The 22,156-nt window shown below is 31.4% G+C and overlaps 6 protein-coding genes across 6 annotated transcripts, besides 3 other annotated features; 2 read left to right on the top strand and 4 right to left on the bottom strand.

The window, feature by feature from the left end:
* Positions 1–774: 774 nt before the first annotated feature.
* On the bottom strand, positions 775–7,407 carry TVAGG3_0040020 (ataxia telangiectasia mutated (ATM) -related family; the record flags this gene model as incomplete). The annotated part of the gene is made up of 1 exon (XM_001323950.1): positions 820–7,407. The coding sequence occupies one exon, from the start codon at positions 7,405–7,407 to the stop codon at positions 820–822; it is 6,588 nt and encodes a 2,195-aa protein (XP_001323985.1).
* A 359-nt stretch (positions 7,408–7,766) lies between these two features.
* On the bottom strand, positions 7,767–9,677 carry TVAGG3_0040010 (spectrin binding; the record flags this gene model as incomplete). Its single annotated transcript, XM_001323949.1, has 1 exon — positions 7,767–9,677. One exon carries the CDS (start codon positions 9,675–9,677, stop codon positions 7,767–7,769), a length of 1,911 nt encoding a protein of 636 aa, XP_001323984.1.
* Positions 9,678–9,723: 46 nt separating this feature from the next.
* Positions 9,724–12,384, top strand: TVAGG3_0040000 (leucine-rich repeats (6 copies)-containing protein; the record flags this gene model as incomplete). The annotated part of the gene is made up of 1 exon (XM_001323948.2): positions 9,735–12,359. The coding sequence occupies one exon, from the start codon at positions 9,735–9,737 to the stop codon at positions 12,357–12,359; it is 2,625 nt and encodes an 874-aa protein (XP_001323983.1).
* Positions 12,385–12,907: 523 nt separating this feature from the next.
* TVAGG3_0039990 (uncharacterized protein) lies at positions 12,908–14,694 on the top strand (the record flags this gene model as incomplete). The annotated part of the gene is made up of 1 exon (XM_001323947.2): positions 12,908–14,674. The coding sequence occupies one exon, from the start codon at positions 12,908–12,910 to the stop codon at positions 14,672–14,674; it is 1,767 nt and encodes a 588-aa protein (XP_001323982.1).
* A 432-nt stretch (positions 14,695–15,126) lies between these two features.
* On the bottom strand, positions 15,127–16,853 carry TVAGG3_0039980 (dolichyl-phosphate-mannose-protein mannosyltransferase protein; the record flags this gene model as incomplete). The annotated part of the gene is made up of 1 exon (XM_001323946.1): positions 15,265–16,716. The coding sequence occupies one exon, from the start codon at positions 16,714–16,716 to the stop codon at positions 15,265–15,267; it is 1,452 nt and encodes a 483-aa protein (XP_001323981.1).
* Positions 16,854–16,944: 91 nt separating this feature from the next.
* TVAGG3_0039970 (protein ubiquitination) lies at positions 16,945–18,442 on the bottom strand (the record flags this gene model as incomplete). The annotated part of the gene is made up of 1 exon (XM_001323945.1): positions 17,098–18,321. The coding sequence occupies one exon, from the start codon at positions 18,319–18,321 to the stop codon at positions 17,098–17,100; it is 1,224 nt and encodes a 407-aa protein (XP_001323980.1).
* Positions 18,443–19,595: 1,153 nt separating this feature from the next.
* Positions 19,596–21,491: a mobile genetic element.
* Positions 20,308–20,381: a mobile genetic element.
* Positions 20,712–20,971: a mobile genetic element.
* Positions 21,492–22,156: the final 665 nt, after the last annotated feature.

Genomic DNA, 22,156 nt, shown 5'->3' with positions numbered 1-22,156 from the left:
TCTCCTAAAAAAGTAACAACAAATATCGGGCCTTTTGTGATTTCACTTCTGAACTTCTGAGGACATCTTTTGCTTCCTGTGACTCTGAACTTCCTTTCGCTGAGTGATACAACTGGATAAGGTGTCAATCTTCCATTGTAACATTCAATAGTAATGAATCTCCCACAGAAAATGAACTAACAGATTTTCTCACAAATTTTGAGAATTTTCGGTTTCAAATAAGTCCATCTTGGCAATTTTTTTCTTATTTAAATGCCGTAAAAAGTGTCACAATTGTTTCATTATTTATTGTCTTTTGCAAGTTATTACATCCATTTCTTGCGAGACAAAGCATTATGGAATACTATTCTTCAGATTCTCCAATAGAAGGAAACATTTTTGTCTGTATTGAAATTCAATACCATTTTCAATTTTCTGAAAAACAGAATTTTTTCCAAAATCAATTCATGTTTCCTCGTAATTCGTGAATAAGTTGGATTTAATTAGTAAATTTATTCTTCTGGGATTTATCCAATGTTCTCACAAACTAATTTGATTAAAAAAGGATAGTAATAATTTTATAGCTATATCGATCAATTTGATTTAAGGGTCGCCTATAATATCTGCTTTTACAGGCGTGAATTACCAATATTGTTCTAATTTTGTATGCATATTTTCCACTTTGCATTAGATTTTCGATACTCAGATCTAGTCACAGTATTTTATATATGACAGTGATGATAAACACTATTAAATATTTGAATCATAAAAAAAGGAGAGTAATTTTCTTAAAACAAACATAAACTATAAATATATATTTAGATAACAATTAAAAATATATTACCAATAAGGACACCATCCATCGTAATGAGTTACATATCTCATTGGATCAGCAGCAATTGCGATCAACCTTCTTGTTTGTTCTTCTACGGATAACTCCTCAGTTACAGGTTCTCCTGGCACCAATTCTGGATCCAATCCATTTAATTTCATCGAAACTCTCTTCATTATCGAATTTCCGTCTCCTTGAACAGCTCTTGACGCGAAAATTGGTTCGTGAACAAAAATTTCCAACTGAGCAAAAATAGAAGGCTTGTTATATCTCAGCATGTACATTATATTCTCGCATGCCTTCCTGAAGTTTCCTTCTGTCTTAGATACTCCCAACGCGTTCACAATCATCCTTGTCAATCTGAACGGAACTTTTTCAGGCAATTTTGTTCTTTTCTGAGTGACTTCGAAAGAATCTCCCAAGTCAATGTGAACTACATGTCCACTGTTTCTTCTTATCATTATATTGCTTGGATGTCTATCACCTAATCCAACAACATAACCAGCAAGAGACATCAAAGCAATTGACAAAACAAAAGTATCAACAGTTTTTATCCAATTTACAGGATTCTGACTTTTCATCCAGAAAATATCTCTCAAATCAGTTGCAGGACATTGGTTTGTAACAACAGGCCACCACTCTATTCTCTGCAAGGAATTCATTGTCTGCATGCAGTCTCCAACATTGTTTATCAGTATCTCGTTTTCAACAGACACTTGATGAACTTTTGTTGATTTTCTGTGGTCATTTATCAGCTGATGCATTGTATCAGCACCCATGACCCATGAAATCAATCCTGCGTTTGTTGCAAGAGGAGTTATAGTGTAGTTTAAGATGGAAATATTCATCTTCTGGGTGAGTTTGTTTGAAGGAATGAGAGAATTGATTAAAACAAAGAATTGCATGATCCTTTGGTCCAATCTCAAATCTTCATTCCCTTTCAACAAAAATTTCCACCTCAAACTATCATTTCCAACAAAATTTGTAATTGCTGGATGTTGCTGAGTACCAAGAACAGTCAAAATAGGCTCAATGTAGTTAATAGTAGTGCCTGAATCAGTAGTCTGATATGTGCCTGGAACAGTTAAAAGGAAATTCCGTTTGGCTGCTAATTGTTCTGACACTTTTTCAATTTGAATTGTATCAAAACTTTTTAGTTTCAAACGAATTTCATCATGGAATCTCTTGATTTGGACCCACATTTGGTCATTCCTTTCGTCAGATTTGTTGTTAGAATTAGCTGCTTGGAGGCAACTCTGTAAATTACTCTTTAACTGGTTGAACTGCATTTGATACAACTGAATTTTCGGATTTTGATATTGAGAAAGGGATTTTATGACTTCTATTGCTTTCTCGCGCTCGCAGTTGATTTCGTATGAATGTGCTTCATCAAGTTTCTGCAGGAAAATGTCGTAATAAGTAACTGCGCACTTAGATAATGTTGATGCAAAAAGATTTGCTTCTTCTGCAAGTTTAGAGTGCTTTTCGGAGAGTTTTTCAAGCAAGTTCTTGGCTATTTCCGTTTTCTGGCTGTTTTCGTCGTCTTTTGCAATTAATTGAAGTGGAAAAACTAATGCTTGGAAATATAACCGAGAAAAGTTCGTCAAAATGTTATGAACAACACTGCGAACAGTTGGATCTGGATGGGAGATCTGGCAAACAATCTGAGGAATGATTTTTTCGATTGTTTGCGGATTCAAATTTTGAATTTTTGAATGGAACTCTTTAAAGTTGTTTCCGTATCTGAAATAGAGACTAAACAACTGGCAAATGTATTCCAAAGAGTTCTCTTTCGACAAAAATGAGGCTTTTAAGAAACCATCTACGGCCATTTTGACGTAGAGTCCTTCTTTGTCGTTTTCTATCGATTTCGTGCATGCATAAGCCCATCTAGACCATGTTCTGTAGTCATCCGCGTTCAGTTTAGAAGATTCAATAAATAATTTGATTGCTATGTCAATATTATCATGGAAAACATCAGAAGCTCTATAAGAAGCTTCCATTCTTAGCATTCTTGCCTTTTCTTTGTCAGTTGGTTTCTTCAAAATTTGATTTAATTGAATAAAACCTTTTTCTGACTGTTCTATTTGATAAATCTGGGCCATTTTAGCTCTGACATAATCAGGAGTATTATTATATGAGTTTGCAATCTCTTCATCGTTCTTTGCTCTGAAGATATCATTATATAACTTTACAACATCGATTGCTTCGCTTGTTTTGCCTCTTAACCACAATATCTTTACATAAGAACAAATAACGCTCGGGTTATCCAGCAATTGGTAGACAATTGATTGGAAATTATCTAATAAATGCCATTTTCTATCTTTTGCGAGCACAGAGATCAATTTCAAATATGTCCTTGTATTATTTGTAGGATTTATTATCATTGATCTTATTTCCGCCAATCTCATCCATGAATAAGAATCTCCAGAAATATTATTCAATCTTCTTTCCCATCTTTGGCTTATATTATTTACTTTTCCTTCCTTATAGTCGATAACCTCTCCAAGTTCCGTAAACAAGCAAGAATACATCAAATTAGTTTTTGCCTGATTTGCATTCATCGAATTATAAACAGTACAATCACTAACTAAGTACTTCATGGCTTCTTCTATCTTATTCCTTGCGTATTCGAACATTCCTGTTTGCGTATAATAAAAAATAGTAAATAGAAAAACATCTAAACTCTTTTCTTCTTCCAAATAATTCATAAACAAAGAAATATTATTATAATCATTTTGTTTCAAAGCTGCCCATGCAAAAAACAAAGCAGTATTAGACCTTTCGGTTTCATTCATATCTTGGAACTCATCATTTAATTTATAGATGTCTTCCCACCTTTCTAATCGCGAATAACACATTAATCGTTCTGGCAAATTTTTGTCACTTTTTTCAAAAATTTCCAAAGCTTTATCCCATTCACCTAAAGTCAATGACCAATTTCCAGCGTTTGGCAGTTCTACGTTCTTTAATATTCCGCGGCATGAATCTATCCTTCCCAACTTAGTAAATATTCCTAACAGCATTTCCAAAGCTTTCTTATCATTTGTGTTTTCTTGATAATATTTTGAGAGAAAACGTAAACTTTGTAAAGGTGAAGTAGAAGCATTTGCCAAATCCAGTTCAGAAACATTGAATCCGTAAGAAGCCCTTATGAGAGTTTCAGCTAGGTTCAAGAAGATCTGATCCGGATGCTTAGATTTGAAAATAGATGACATCAAATTCGAAAATTTTTCCTTGTGAATTTGAGATGATTTCACCCAACAACTCAAAAAAGCGATTGGAAATATTTCGAGTTTGAATTCATTAAACTGTGTTGCTGTTTCATAGCATGCGTTAATGACAGGAATAGGACTTTCAGTAATAACAGCCCTGCATAAATCATCTAACCATTTCTCATTATTTCCATTATTTAATTGAAAAGTGTCAAAAACATAATTTTTTTGACTTTTTTGTTCTTTTTGCGGCACAAAACTTGGTTTTTCCACGTTGAAAGTAGCTGTTTTTATACTCAAGAAAGAGTTTTTTGACGGACAATTCTTTTTATCAGACAAAGAATTGCATTCCAAGTAATCTTTCAACGCAAGAAATCCGATATCTTCTTCAGGAACAATGAATTTCAAATAATCGAAACTCAAATCACTGAAAACAACTAAAGAATACAATAATTCCATGGCATTACAACCTTTCTTAAGTAATAATTCACATATCCTCGCAATCCTTGTTGTCTCAAATGTTGTATCTGTCAATTGAACAATCATCGTCAGTTTGTCAACAATTAAATTACAAACATCTGAACTAATATTAGTTTGTAGTATTGTTTCACATGACGTGATCAAAAAAGAGATTGGTTGGTTCTGAAAAACAACACAAAAACTTAAAAAATCTGTCAAATCTTTTGTAATTTGACACTTTTTGTTAAATCTTGCCAAACAAAGATGATATAAAGGATTAACATAAGGCGTGAACTCTGTTTTCAAGTTGGAAGATAATACACAACCAACTCTAAGTGCTTCATCGCAATCTATGTTATCTTTTATCATTTGCGAAATTTGTTCAGCGTAATTTTTGATTTTTATGCCGCAATGATGGGAAATAACCTCTAGATACTTGAAATACTCAGATTTCTCTTTGGTTTTGAGGGTCTGTATCATGATATAAAAGGAATCTATAACTGGATCTAAGTAATTCACGGCGTTGTCGGGGTCATGGACGAAGATACTGTTTACTGCTTGGAAGACACACTTCTGTTTCTCTCGGAGAAGCTTCAAAAGGCTGGTCATGACTGAATCTGTGTAATAACTCTTACTTTTGAAGTCAAATTCGTTGGTTTCGACCTGGGAATTGTCTTGTGGATAGTCAGTGATACCAAATGAACTAAGAAGTTTAAGAATAAGCATAGCCACGTTTTCTGATGGTTTTTGTTTCAAAAGATTTATCAAAATAGTGGCGAATTCCGGCTCTTTCTGAGTTATATAGGCTGAATCATCGAATTTGTTAACAATATCAATCAGAGAAAGTAAAGCGGCGGCGTAAACTCTGTCATTTCTCTGGGATGTGAAAATGTCTTTGTAGATCGCGATCAAATCAAGGATAAATGGTTTGATACGATCAGACAAACACAATAAAGTATCGAAAAGATTGGCATCTCTCTCATCAATTATATCTTTGTTATGAATATTGTAAACTAGGTTCAAATTCGTGGAGAATTGGTCAAATGGCTCTAATTCCGTCAGTATCTCAGAGCCGTACTGCGACATATCCCTTTGCAAAACTGAGATCAATTTTGCCGACTTCGTAGTTTTGTTTCGCCTTCTGTTGAGGAACTTGTAACAGACTTTCATGATCTGTGGAATGAAGGCAGGACAAAACGGCAAAAGATGTTTGGCAATATGAGGCAAAAGTGTGGAAATATCATGAGATACTGTGGGATCAGGGGTTGTTGTCATAGATAACATGTTCTGTTGAACAAAAGAAGTGATCGGAACATAGTAAATCATCGGATTTTTCGGAGCAAGCTGAGAAATCACTTTAATTGCACTTCTCTTCACTTCATATGATGGATCTGTTAAAACTTGAGGGATCATTTCACAAAATTCAGCTCCTGGGAAGTTAATTAGTTGATCAACAGCAGATTTGCGAACATTTGGATTATTATCGAACAAAGCAAGGTACTGGCAGTCTTCTAAAGCTCTTTTGTCAGTAAAGAATGGCAAAATTGATGAAACTAAAGTTCGAATTTCGGAATTTTGAGAATTTACGAGTTTTTGAATGTCATCGTATACAGCATTTAGATTTTCAAACAGATTACGACCATATAAGTTCAAAATACTAATAGAAACCTTCGTCTGTTCAACTGTAGCCCTTTCTTGAATTCCGATATGAAAATAATTCAACAAAGTCTTCTTTAATTCAGAGACTAAGACAGGATTCCTACTAAGAACATTCAAATAACTGATTGATGGCTCGTAATTCAAGAAAAACTGAGATGAAATTTTCAGTTCGTATTTATCCAACAAAATCGTTAATGCGTCGTAAATCTTGGAAGCTATGGCCGGGTTCTTTGTTTCCTTAAGCAAATCATGCAGATAACATTGACACATATACGGATTTATAACTGATGGAACTAAATTTCGAAGAAAATCATTGGTATATCGCCAGATTTTAACAGTATGGAATTTCTTACATGAATTGAATAGAGATTTGATGATTTCTGGACCAGAAACCGGTGTAATTACGATTAATAAAGATTTATCTTTGACCAAAGTCAACAAAAGATCAAACCACTTGTATGAAAGCTTTTCTTCTTTGATAAAAGGGAACAAATTGACCTTCTGGAGTATTAAAATCGCTTGTTTTGGGTCATGATACAATTGAAGCATGTATTTGAGAATTGTCATCGTACCAAACATATTTGTGTTTATTGGGTTGATGTTTTGTATGCATTCTTTGAAAAATTGCTCGGATTTTAAAACTTCATCTTGAGAATCTAAAGTTATTTGATATTTGAAATGGTATTTCAGAGTTTTAGCTGCAATCAATTGAAGTTCGATGTCATCTGAAACTAAACATGACTGAATTATATCAATAAAATTTGATGTTTCCTCGAAAACGTTAGGTAGTATATATTTACCGCATGACTTTAGTATGTATATAGCTGCAAACTGTGTCGCTTGAGTTACTATGAGCTTGCAAGTGTTGTCGCAAATTTTTCTCAGAAATTCCATGCATTCATGAGAATCTATTGCTATGTAAACAACTACTTTTGTTGCACACATTATGGTTATTCTATTCTTAGATTCGAATAATTGCTCTATGTATGGAATATGTTTTCGAATTCTCTCAACAGATCGACTAAAATAATGTAACAGTGAAATATGAAGTAACGCAAGTAAGTGTTGATCAGATTTGATGCGATCATGAATAGTTTCATCAATGGTATCATACCATTTCACTAAATCTGTTTCAGAAAGCGTCAAAAGGTATTGACCTATTGGCCGAATATAATTTTTTCGTTGAATCTTCCATTCTTTGTACATCTTTTTTGAATCTACATCCTGGGAAAGATCAAGTTTGATTTCCCAGGATTTCAACATAAAAAATAAAGAATGATTTCATAGTCAAATTAGATCTAAATCAAGTAATATATTTGGCGACATTCTCAAAAGTCTTGATTTCATAAAATTTGATAATCGATTAAAGTTGCCACATCAAATATATACCACATTACAATGTATTTATTCAATTAAAAGCATATGAAGTATAGAAATGAAGGTATGAAATTGGTTACCAAAATTTCAAACTCAAAATTTATTTGGATATGGATTTTATTTAGAATTTCCAACTAAATGATAGGAATTTTGCAAAAAAGTCTTAAAATAAAGGGATAGGATATTATTCTGGAGTGCACCATTTTTAGAATTTTAAATATATTAATGTTATTCATTAGTTTACTCTAAAGATCCTCAATTATATGAGGTGAACGAGGAAGAACATTTGCACCATGAGAAATGAGAAATTCTTCTAATTCAGTATTATTAGTTTTTACAGCATAATCAAGTGGAGTAAGATATTTAGCATCTTTAGCATTAACATCTACACCATTTGAAATGAGAAGATCTAGAATTTCTTTATCCTGATCTCCCTTTACTGCATAATGAAGAACTGTTCGACCTTTCATGTCTTTTGCATTAATATCGGCACCGTGAGAAATGAGAAGTTTTGTAGATTCCAAATCACCCATAAAAATCGCAACAAAAATAGGAGTCTGCTGTATAACGTTCCTTATATTACAATCAGCACCATATGAAATAAGGAATTGTACAATTTCATCACAATCATTCGAAAGTGCATATGTTAAAGGAGGATCAATATCTTCAAAACAAGCATTTATTTTTGCTCCATGTAATACGAGAAATTCTGTCATTTCTTTATTATTCAAACTTATTGCCAAATGTAATGGAGTTTCAAATTTTGCAGACTGCGCTATTAAACTAGCACCATGAGAAATAAGTACTTCGGCTGCTTCCTTGGAATTAGATAAAACTGCTCTATGAAGTGGTGTAAAATCTATCTCATCTTTTTGATCAATTATTGCGCCATGTGAAAGAAGTAATTCTATAAATTCTTTGCTATTATTAGATGCAGCATCATGCAGAGCAGTGAGGTTATTTTCATCTATTTCATTGACATCTGCACCGTTTGAGATAAGAAGCTCTCCAATTTCTATATTATTATGAGCTGCTGCGCAATTAAGTGAATATATGCCATCATCATCTAATATAATTTTTGCACCATGGGAAATCAAAAGTTTAACTAATTCTATATTAGAATGATCTGTTGCATAATAAATGGAATTAATATGATTTGATCTCTTAATATTAATATCAATTTTATAAGTAGTTTTATTATCTAATAAAAACTTGCATATATCAGTATTATTGAATTGTGCGGCAATATTTAGAGAAGTTTTACCATATGTTGAAAAATCTAAATCTTCATTTTTGAAAATTTCACGAGATTGTGGAAAACCAGAAGCCCATGGCAAAATTGAATTCTTATCTTTTTCAAACATAAGAAAAACTGCTTTTAAGTTTTGTGAATAAATTAATAAATCAGAGTAAATAATGTTATCAAAGTTAAAATCATCAAATTTATAGAGATCTCTTTCAAAAACAAATTCAAGGAATTTGTTGTTGTGTGATGCAATAATGGATAAAAAGCAGAATTCATCAATTTGATTCTCCTTTAAACATTCATTGATAATATCAATATTTCCACCGATTGATGCCAATTCTAAACATTCTTGTGTTATAGTATTGCCGCAACATTTAATAAGGAAATTGAAAATGTTGACAGAGCCAAAATAACGGCATGCCTTAAGAGCTGACAAGCTGCCTATCTCATCATTAAAAAGAAATTCATCGATGTCTTCTAGTGAATTTTGAGTGAGGTATTCTTTGAAATTATCAATTTGATCATTCATTATAAAATAATGAACATCATCTTCTTTTGGATATTCATCTTTATCGTATTCAAATTGATATATTTTGTTTTCATTCTTAATTAAAGTCAATAATGTATAATTTATCAAATCATCAAAATTAGTAGTTTTAACTTCTGTGTTTGTATATTTAGAAAGTATTTGATTGATTATTTTGACATAAATGTCAATGGATCTAGAGTTATATTGTATTGCAGTCATAAGGCTCAGTATTAGATCTGGAATTCGAATTTGATACTTTGAAATTAAAACATTTGTAATCATATTCATTGTATCTTCGATAGACTCGTTTGATTTTATATGAAACAATCGTTCATACGTTTCGATGTACTCTTCGTATTGTTTTATATACTTTGAGCTCATTAAAATCTAAAAATGTCACCTTTTTTCATGGAAATTTTTTTTATCGCTTTTTTTTATATGATTTCAATCTTTTTCTCTATTTGTTTAGCACTTGACGCAACAATTGATGATGTTAAATACACTGGAAGTGATTTAGATGATATTATCACAACAAATAAATTAACAAAGTCTTTAATTCAAAAAATATCATTAACATCAGGAGATTTTGACTTTCGTAAAATGAACACAACAGAATACTCATCACTTACATACTTTTCAATTGAGTTAGCTGTCTCAACTTCTCCTTTCCCTGAAAGCTTTTTCGAAAATCACACTACAATTCAAAATGTCGCGATACAATCATTGATTTCTATTGTTGAGCGTGCATTTTACAACTGTACCAATCTTACAACAGTGAATTTCCCTGCAGTTACTCAAATTTATTCATATGCTTTTTATAATTGCATTAACTTATCTCAATTAACACTCGGCGATATCGATACACTCTATCCATACTGTTTTGCAAGGACAGCAATCGAGACAGTCAATCTTCCAAACTTAATTAACCAGAAATTAGACAAAAACAACATCGCAGCATATTACAGCGAATGCAAGAATCTCAAAGAGTTCAAAGCCGCCAAAATTACGAAAATAGAAGACTACACACTCTGGAATTGCCCACTTTTGAATGTTTTGGACACTCCCTTGGTTTCTGTAATCGGAAATTACGGTTTGACAAACGATAAAGTTTACAAAACCTTAAATCTTGGAAATATCACAGAAGTGGGAGCTTTTGGCTTTTATGGACTGAAATTGGACAAAGTAGACTTTCCTTATTTGTCTAAAATAGGAAAAGCGAGTTTTGGAGCGAGCGAATTATCCGAAATCAATTTTAATTATTTAGAAGAAATAGGAAACGCCGCTTTCAAGGATTGCAAGTTTTTAAGGAAAGTTTCATTACCGAATGTTCGTGTTCTGTATCCAAACTGTTTCATGAACACGTTGATATCTGAAATAGATCTTCCAAGTTTAACAGATTTGGTCGATGATGTTGATAACGGAGATTATTTCAATTATTGCAAAGAATTGGAAAAATTTACAGCGCAAAAACTGACAAAAATTGGTCATTCAATGTTTATGCATTGCGAAAAACTTGTTGAAGTTAATTGCCAGAGCGCATCGAAAGTTGAAACAAATGCTTTCTACTTTTGCTTAAAATTGAATAGTTTACAATTAGGTGAAGTGACAGAAATTGGCAAAGCAAGTTTTATGAATTGTGTTCAAATTACTAATATTTCTTTGCCTAGTTGCAAGTCTGTGAATAGTTCTGCATTCTCTACATGCAGTGGATTAGTTTCTGTTTATTTACCTTCTTTGGTTTTCTTGGGAGATAAAGTTTTCGAAGAATGTTCGAAATTGGAAAACTTCACTTCACAAAAAGTGACAAAAATTGATGATTTCACTTTTTCTGATTGTTTTAGACTGAAAAACATTGATGCTCCTATGATAACATTTGTTGGAGAATCGGCATTTAGTAGTTGCCAATCATTGGAATCAATAAAATTTGATTTTGTTGAAGAAATTTTGGTATCTGCATTCCAAGATTGCACAAAACTAAGAAATGTTGATCTACCTAAGTGTAATAAGGTAAATATAAGTAGTTTCCAGGGTTGTACACTATTAGAAACTCTAAATTTGGGTGAAATCCAAAAAATTGAAGATTCAACATTTAAATATTGCTGGAATTTAAAGAAGATATCATTCCCTAAGGTGACTGTTATTACTTCTTCGGCTTTTAATGCCTGCAAGAACTTAACATCTATTAGTTTCCCTTCTGCAACAACAATTGGAGATTATTGTTTCAAAGATTGTATGAATTTGACTGATATCAATATCCCTCAAGCAGCATTTATAGGAAATTCTGCTTTTAGAGGCTGTTCTTCTTTGAAAACAATTAATCTTCCAAATTTAATCATATTAAAAGAAGCAGCATTTAAAGAATGCAATAAAATAGAGAAAATTAACCTTCCTATGGCAGATACAATCTCGGATGAAGCCTTCTCCAATTGTGTCTCTTTAATTAAAATTTCATTAGATCTTGCCACAGAAATTTGCGACCATGCATTTGAAAACTGTATGAACCTTGCAGAAATTAATATTCCTAAGGTTAGATCTATCGGATGCCACTCTTTTGCTTTTTGCAAATCTCTTAAGAATTTGAACTTGCAAAGCTGTGTTAATTTCACTGGACATCATAACTTTGCTAATTGTTCAAGTTTAGAAACAGTTAATCTTACTTCTCTTAAATTTGTATCAAATGAAACAGATTTTGTTTTCTTTGGATGTGTTTCCATCAAAAACATATCATTTGGATCATTCCCACCACAAACATTTAAAGAAGGAGTGTTCGATGAGTTCGTAAATCACAGAGATTTTAAGATAATTTTACCATCAAAGAAAGATTGGAAGAATTATGCAAACCAGTCACAAATAGCAAGTAACTTGGAATATGTATGGTTTGGATACAGATCTGGAGTTAAAGACAGCAAAAAATTCTTCCATAAAATAATTTTACCAATAATTATTGCATCTGTATGTTTAGTAGTTCTTATTGTATTCATTATCATATTGTTTATTGTGAGAAAGAAATCAAAAGAGTCAGCAACGACACTTTCACTCATTTCAACTACTTTAATGACTTAATTAGAATAAAATTACTATTTTTTTATTTGTATAAATATTGAATTCAATTGTTTTGATTGCAGCATTTCTAGTTGAAACTTCGAATATAAAGTTAGTATTGAAGTTTCATATATCGATGTAATTGTATTAATTATATGCATTAGTTCATATTATTAGTGGTACTATTATTGAATTAATTTCAGTCAACTCTCATAGTGACACAACACCTAGATCTGAGAGTGAGTAACAAAAAATATATATATAAACAACCCCTACATGATTGTATTTAAATAATTAAACCGATATTTATTATAAATTTGAATTATTTGACACTTCACGCCAATAAAAATATTTCTTGGAAAAATAATCGTTTGATTAAATTAAAAATTTATTTTTATTGAGTGGTTTGAGAGCATCTCAATTTTTTTCGAACTCAATAAAAATAAATTTGGATTTGTACATTCAATACAAACACTTTTTAAATGGAATTTAAAAAGTGGTTGTATTGAATTTGTATAAATTTTTTTTTAAATTTCCAACAAGTATATTTTTAATTTTTTTTTCCTGTGATGGAATCGCGTTGTTTTGGTCGAAATACAAGAAGATTGCATCAGCAAGTTAAAAGTCAGAAGTTAATGGACATAGCTATGCTTCCATGTTACAAGCAAACTTTAGAAGAAGGAAGAAAAATCCTTGAAGATTGCTTCTTGAATATGAAAAAGCAACTTATGTACGTGTACAATGCTATGAAAAAACCACAAAATGGAATACAAATTGCATTTACAGAAAGCTCTGACAAAAAAGAAATTGATTTTTCCATTAAGAACGATAGGCCGACAGATATTAAAATATACAGCCTATATCCATCCCTTTACGGATTTTTCGCTATTGGGAATAGCTGCAACAAGTTTTTGGAACATTTAGCAGAAGCACTCACAAAAGAAGCTGACCAAAAAGACGAAGCCAAGATTCTTATCAGATCAACAATGGTAACACCCCTCTTCCTAGATTTCATCGACAATATCTTCAGTCCTTTTATTTCGATCCAAAATTCAAAGAATAAAGTCAAACTTGAAGAATTCGAGGGCTTATGCATTAAATACAAGGATGATATCCCATATATTACATACAAAATCTTGTTTGGCCAAGATTTCCAAGTGTTAAATGAAAAAAGGAATTCTATTAAGACGTACTTCATTGAATTCCTCAAAGTACTACTTACTACATATTTCAAAGCTCCCTCGGAACTAACTGACTTTCTCGATAAAAATCAAACAGAATTCTTTGATTTTCTTAAAAATAGCGAGCCAAATTACGAACCCAAGACTCTTTTCTTAAACGAACAAGAAGAGCACGCTTTCAATAACCAAGATCAAAATACAATTGACAACATTTTCATTTTAGCTGATTTCGAGCTCAATGGCTCCAAATCACCCCAACAAATCAAAGATGTTACATTCTATCGCTGCAAGTTCAAAACAGCAGATCCTCCCGGTGCAACATCTAAAGCATCGAAAGCTCGTCAGCTTTTCCTGGATTCCGACGTATTACCTGTAGTCCGCGATGGAGTCGAAGTCGATTTCCAGTCATATTACGTCAGAAATCGCGGTCTTCTTTCGAAATTGGGAGATAGAGAAACATATTTCAAGGAAATCAGAGACACAGAAGGTTGCAGGTTGTCATATATCACTTACAGCAAGATCTGCAACATTCCAATCAAGCAACTGATTGAAATAAGGAAGAAAATTGATAAATCTTTGGAAAGAAAGGAGAAAAACCTTTGCAATGTCAATATCAATTACTCCAATCATCCGACATATGGTTACTACAACGATTTACTCCTTTGTTCCATCCAAAACACGGATTTCAACAAAATCATTCCGGAAGCATTCAAATTTTCACCGAAAAACAGCGATTTCAATGCTTTCGAATACGATCTGAAGAAACAAGCTACAGATGAGAAAGATATTATCCACAAATACTACTCTTACAAGGTATTGTACAAAGCATTGATTTGCGAACAAGATCCAAAGAAGATTTACAGGTATCTATTAATTCTCAAGAATTTCCAGGATATGGAAAAAGAAGAAGACATTAGATATAACTCTCCTGGAATTTTGTACATGGCTTTGAAGGATGTATACATAAAGAAAGATCAGCCTCCTCAATTCATCGCAAATTTGGTTCATGCTGCAGAATTCGCGAAAAGTTGCAACCAAATAAAGCACTACAACGAGGCAATGATGTACACATTCCTGTTTGGAATAAACTTCACAATTCCAAGCTTCCCTGACTTTATTAAATCAATAACTAATGGTTCTCTCAATGAAAAATGATTCAATGACTAAAATTTATGATTTTATGATTTTTTTTAAAGGCTATTACATTGAGTACCTAGAATCTGGATAATCCATACATTCGAGTTCTAATAATCGTTATAGAGCACCCCTTTTTGATCGAGAAAAAGTTATTATATAAATCACTGCTTAGTTTCTAAAATGGCTATTATACTCTTTTGCCATTAAAATAAAGATATGTTGATGTTTCTGAACGTGTCAGAAAAAAGTAAGTGCGCCCTTAAGATTTACATCCCACTCACATGTCCTTAACTTTTCATTCATAATTATGTTGTTTTCTACAATAATCATTTGACATTTTGTTTTGAAAAATTATTATGAAGGCTAAAGCATCTATAAGGAGAACTCTTTCTTTGGCAAATTGTATAATAAAAATTGAGAATATCAGAAAGTTGAAAATATACTCTTGATGGTCAATATGATAGTTAGGTGAATCACGTCACCTAAAAATAATTTGAATGATTTTCATGGATATTATTGCATGAAATGTCAATCTATTAAAATGTAATAAATAAACCAATTAAGTGCAAACATATCAATTTATATACAACAAACAAAATATATATATATCACATTAGGTTTCTTTTGTCAAAAATCCATTCATTTCTAAGCATCAGTTTCATGAATTGTTTTCTATCCAATTCCCATCCATAAGTCAATGGCAAATAAATAATAAAACTAATAATTGTTCCAGACACAACTAAAATACTTAAACAAACAGCAATTTTCTTGTATTTTTGATATAAAATATTGATATCAGCAGAAACTAAATAAATTCCAAACAACAAAGGAATAGAATAATGGTATAAATAAGTTGATCTTGGAATCAGCCAAAAAGGAAGGAACGAAATTAAATATCCTATCAAAAATATCATAGAACTCAATGTTCTCTTCATTGTTTCATTGTTTGAACAAGTTTCAAACCAACAAAAATAAATAATAAAAATTGATATAAAAACAAAGAGAAGAATCACACAACTGTTGAATATATTCAAATGTAGAATAATGGCTTTCCCGTTATTGTTGTAGAAATGGATCAATTGGTTATCCATTAATGGCCATTTCCACCATCTCGATGGCAAACCATCGTTATCGCACATTTCCATGTTGGTTTTGTTCATATTCAAAAGGAGTTTGATAACTCTGATGATTAATGGAACTTTTTTGCATTTTTGCCATTCAATTTCTGCTTCTTTGTAATTAGAGATACATTTGGGACAAATAAGGCCAGAGAATTGTTGGTTATAATTAGGAATAAGAGTTACATGGATACATGTAATAAATACGTAAATTAAAAGGAAAATTGAAATTAATTTTAAGAAATGTATGAAACATGTCGTAAATAGGGTAATTCTGAACTTTCCTTTTGATTTAGATAAACTATCTGAGAATGTCTGCAGCAAATAAACAAAATAACTTAAAGCTAATAATGACCAAGCTGTTTGCTTGATAGAACATGCAATTGAGACGCAAATACACATTATCAGGTAGTATTTGTTGTATTCCTTAGATGATGCATCAATAGAAAAGAGTTTTCCGATAGATAAAATTGCAATTGCAACAAAAGTATGCAATATTCCATCTGTAAGGATGAATTTGCCTTCTATAATAAAACATTCTTCAAATACTATCATTAATGCTCCTGAAAAAGCAAATAATTTTTGGATATTAAAATATCTGAGCGCTAAGTAACTGATTGGAGGACAAAATGAAGAATAAAACGATGTAACTTGTCTTAGCAAATGATATCCGCAGTCTTTTTTATACTCATTCCCTGGAATAAACTCGCATTTTCCTTTATATCCATTTATCTTAGCGCCAGCGTATAGGAGAATTTTGCCTAATGGAGGATGTATGTCAATAAAATATGATTTATTGTAATAATAGTTTGTAAAATTGCCAAAGAAGGTTTCATCAAAAGCAACTGAGGGAGGATGTATCAAATTATGAGATCTAATGTAGAACGAGAGAATCCAAATAATAAATGCAAGAATAAAATCGTAAATATCAATAACTTTCATGTATTTTCCTTCAAATATTTTTAAATTTTCATGCGAAATGTCGTTTCTGATTGAGATATAATCATAAATAGGCACTTTGTCAATGGTGAGAATATTGCATTTCCGCTTCTTCTTTGATTGGAAAAAATGAAATTTTTGTAACATAATTTTTTGACAAATTTATTTACATGTCAAAAAAAATTTAAAATATTTTCTTGAGAAACCTGAAATTGTAACGTTGCAAGCTCTTGACTTTTGGTCAAAAATTGTACTTCATTTGATTCTGATGGACAGCTTTTTCATAAATAATAATGCCCTTATTCAAGTTTTATTTAAAATTTTAATACAATTGCTATGAATAAATATATTAACTTTTTACCATTTTTGTGACTAACAAAGGAGTTATATTTCAAATATTTTTCCTGAAAAATCAAAAACGTCAATAAGTAAGTCATTTGTATTACTACTGTTTTTGCCTGTTTGAATTAATTTGAATGACACAAATTTATCTTGAGATGTAATATCATATTTGCGAATTTCACCTTCTTTTAATAATGAATTAGAAACTTCATGAATGACTTTTGTTTCCCCATTAGTAGTTAATCCCTCAACTTTCCATGTTTGAAGTTTACAACTAAAGGACGCATAGTTTGGTGACGTTCGAACTATATAACTTGTTGGCTGAATTAAATAATTTTGTTTTAGTTTCCATTCAACCCATGAATTAGGTATATTTTTAGATACAAAATATGTATCATTGCTATATTTATTAATAATTTCGACTGATTCATTGTCAATGGAAGAAGCTGACATCACTACATTGCCGCTTTCAAAGTAGTTTGTTACTTCTTTTACACCACATCTATCTTTATTTTTAGGATCTCTTGATCTTATGATAGAGTCAACAAGTGAATTGACAACATCCTGGTAGTTATCAGATGTAACGAAATCTTTCATTTCTCTGATTGTTTCTTCTTTGCAAAACTCAAAATAAATGTTTTCAAACAATGAACTGAAAACAATGTCTTCTCTTGCAAGAGATATGATGAATTTAGCTAGTGAATCTTCATCAGCGATTTGGAGTTTTTTGTTGTTGAGTATCTGCTTTAAAATATTAACTCCAAACTTTTTAGAAACTAATTTAAGTTGGTTTTGATCAATTTCGTAGAAATGTTCTGCAATAAAGTCAGTACATTCAATTAACTTCTCATTCCAGGAAAGATCCATATAAAATTCAAGTAATTGAATACAATTTGTTATATCTAAATTCATTTTATCAATGACATTCATTTTATATAAATCTATTAACTCTTGGATTTCTAGAGACATTCCGACGTGAAGAAGATCTTTCAACACTGTTTCATCAACATCAATTTCAGTATTTCGATATTGAAGGAAAACTTTTAAGATATTGTATGTATCATTCGAAGTAACATCAGGATTTACATCAATTTTATCAATGTTTTTATCTAAAAGATACTGAGAATATATCTTTTGAGAAATTGCGATTGCAAAAGATTTGTTAAATACGATTTCGATATTGTTTATCGTTAAAGTAATTTTGTCTTGTGCATTGTAATCATTAATCCTCTGGAGTGTTCTGTTATTTAGCTGGAATAAAACCATTTTTTTGGAGAGCGATACGAAAAAATGACATTAAACTTTTTGCTGCTAGTTGTTACTAATAACTGGTTTTTAATGTGATGAATTTGCTACATCTCAACTTATGTTGAAAGTGATATTCTATAAAATTTTCCAACAAATATTTTTGGTAGTCAAGAAATTGTAAATTTTGTTTTCAAAATTCGTGACTTCATTTTTCCAAAATAAATGCAAAGAGAATTCAAATGTAGTTCAAGAGTTTAAACGAGAAGTCTCCAGGAAGAGCAACTGCAGAATTTATTGAAGATAATATAAATAATTGGAATATTTCATTTCCAGGTCCAGCAGGTACACCGTATGAAGGTTTCCGGATCAAACTTCATTTAACACTGCCAGCTAAATATCCACACCAAGCCCCAGATGTTAGAGTTTCACCACCAATTTTCCATCCAAACGTTGATGAAAACGGAGATATCTGCTGGGGTGAAGATCATTATAAGGCTAGTATGCATATATTAGACATAGTACAAATCATTATTGATATGTTAAAGAATCCAAACATTGAAAAAGTCCGTGATATGGAAGCTGGGAAACTTTATGCAGAGAATAGACCTCAATTTGATAAAATCGTTAAACAAAAGCTTGCTTCAACACATTCCAAATTATAAAATACATTTCAGATGATTTCTAAAAGGCTAATTTTTTAATAAATTTAATAATTGCGACATTTTAAATTAAATATGCATATAACTCTGGGAATTTGCCATCTATGATCATGTAAAAACAAAGCAAAGCTACATTTTCGTGAAGATCATTTGATTGTGGAGGATTAAAATTTAATAAATCTTTTGATTTTTTGGAAACTCATTGTCTAGGATAGTATAAGAAAGTATTTTCGATAAAGAAAAATCAAACATTCTCCAATCTTTTAATATTCGTATTAACTTCTTAAAATAAGATCATAACATCCATTTGTGGTATTCATTGAATATATTTATTATATATTAAGTTTCATAATCCTGTAATAACTCACAAAGCCATATTAAAACATGTTAAGACATGCTACCACATGTTTTATGAAAAAATTTTCCTAAATCACATCATTTAACCTGAATGAGCATCAGTTATTTGGATTTACCAAATTTAATATGGGATGACAATGGTTCGTTCATTAATCAAAATATGCAAGCAATAGCAAAATTCATTGAACAGGGAATAACAAGTCCAAAAGAAATATCCTATATCATCAGCCAATTTATTTATTTGAATCCTCATAAAGCATCTGTGTACTTGAAATATATGGCAGTCCCAACGGGAACCGCGGTAATTTACCGAGGTTTCCGCACACCGGTTCCTTTTTTTAGATTAAAAAATATGCTTTGTAAATCATTTTTTTTTTGTAAATCGGCAAAAATTTGGAAATATTCTGACGACAATAAATCTGGGAATAGTATTTTAAATACGAGAACAACCTATTTAAAAGTGTTTCGCTCGATTTTGTATAATTTCAAATTTTCGCATATAGCTTTCCGTGAATTACCGTGATTTTACCGCCACATCAATAGTTTACGACACTTTTTCCGTAAATTGAGTAGTTTACTGCACTTTTTCCGTAAAATTGAGTTACGGGAATCCGTAAGATTACCGTACCTCACTTCTAGTTGAAAATAGCATTAGTATATAATAAATAGATATATTATTCATATTTTGATTTTGAATTACGGAAAAGTGAGTTCAGAACTTCCAATTATTATTTGATTAATTATGTTAAAAATACTATAAGGAATTAAAATACATAATGTTGAAATTTGAATTACGGAAAAAGTGAGGGTGAAAGTGAAGTGAAAAAGTAAGATATTTTTTGTTGAAATAATCATAGTTGTACAATTTTGAAACTATATGTAAAGCTATAAATTGAATAAATTCAAAAACAAAAATTGTTTATTCTTATTAATAAATTTATATTAATCAATATTTGAACAACCCGTAATTAAAATTGAATTCCTCTTAAAATTTAATCCATACGTTAATTTTTAATTTGCTCGGCGAATGCCGAGCTTCCCTACTTATCTTGTCATTCCTTCAAAAACTCTAATCTCATCGCACTTACAAACATCATGATTTGATGTATTGTCGAGAAATCTTAGACTTGTTTGTCATTTGATTATAGCATTTGAAAGTCATCTCGAAAATCGATTAACAAGACAATTTCCCAAACATCTACATACAAGTAGATGATGGTAAACCCATTAGAGTTGTTTTGCTATGATTCCTCCAATCTTATGATGAGAAAAATTATATCAAAACAGCTCTAATCGAACATTCTACACAGCTTAGCATCCAGCTAGTTCCAAGTAATGCGATTACAACATCAACGGCCAAAGCCTTTCAGAGTCCTTTAATCATTTCTTCTCATCTCAATGTGAAGTGGCCCCAAACGAACTACAAGCTGACGTTACAACGCATTACAACCCGGTTAATACGAGCATATACATTAGAGCTGCTTTGTTATGATCTCCCTCATCAATTGATGAGAGATCTCATTATGAAGCAGCTCCAATCGAACTAAAAACCTACATACAAATGAGTGAAAACAAACTCATTAGAGTTGTGTTGCTTTGATTTCTCTCATCAGAAGATGAGAGATACCAGAACAAAACAACTCTAATCAAACTTTCTACACAATCAGCACAGTATCAATGCAAAGTAATGCGTCTGTATCGTTAACAAGCAAAGTTGTTTCGGGTCCTTCCATTTTGGAAGAATTCGGAACAACTTTGCGAATTGATAGTGTAACCCATATACATGAAAGCGTGCATGCATAAAGACAGGTATTGTCAGCAATGACTACCTGCCCAGCTATGAGTGATCAGAGAATTACCATCTCAGGCTTTTTGAGAACGTTTCAGCCAGGACCCTCGTATGTTGACTGTGAGAAAGGCATCCTTTATCTGAAATAGATGCTTTTCCAACAATCAAATTCGAAGATCTTCGACGTTGTTGTAAAAAGAGAAGGAGAAGGAAAGAAGAGGAAGGAGAGGAAGAAGGAAAGGAAAAGAAGAAGAAAAAAAAAGAAGGACATATCAAATATAATGCGCACTTAATAGTGCCGAGGCGGCGGAGCCGCCGAGGCGCGATTTTTTTGACCCTATATTACCGCACGGCAATGTTTTTCTCGATTTTGTACAGCCCTATTGAAATATGTATCATTGTTGACTTTAATGTATCCGGAAGCAGCATTTTTCTTTCGCTATATCATATTTACTTTTTGGAAAGAATTATCAGTCCTTACAACAATTTCAGATGAAACACAAATAATTTATGAAAAAGATATACTTTTATACTATTTCTTCAATGATATGCAAGAAAACTTATCAAATGTTGATATCAATCAAAAAATTTAAACATCACAAATATTTGGAAGCCATTTGTATCTTCTAAAAGATTAGGAACTGAATCTACACGAAATTTCAGCATTATTCGGATCAATTAAAATATTTAATTATCTCAAAGACAAAATTGCATGGAATGATTCTGAATTAATCAAATATGCAATATATGGAACATTCTAATATGAACCATGTGAAATAAGAAGCACGGCTGTTTCTTTACTATTGTTTAATGCTGCAATTTTCTCCCTCAATGATGTTTGCATCATGTGAATATATTAACTTTATTTGAAGAAATTATGACATTATCATGAAAAAAAGAGGTGATATAAGTCCGTAGATGGCAAAAGATCTCAGATGAGTGATGTAATTTCCTAACTGTTCTGTGGATTGTCAGCAATGAATAATAGATAATTCTCAATCAACAAGCTGTAAACGAAACGTAAACAAAATTCAGGCATCATAAGATC

The sequence above is a fragment of the Trichomonas vaginalis genome, chromosome IV (genome assembly GCF_026262505.1).
Source record: "Trichomonas vaginalis G3 chromosome IV, whole genome shotgun sequence".
Classification (NCBI taxonomy): Eukaryota; Parabasalia; order Trichomonadida; family Trichomonadidae; genus Trichomonas; species Trichomonas vaginalis.
This window is presented reverse-complemented; position numbering and strand designations above follow the sequence as displayed.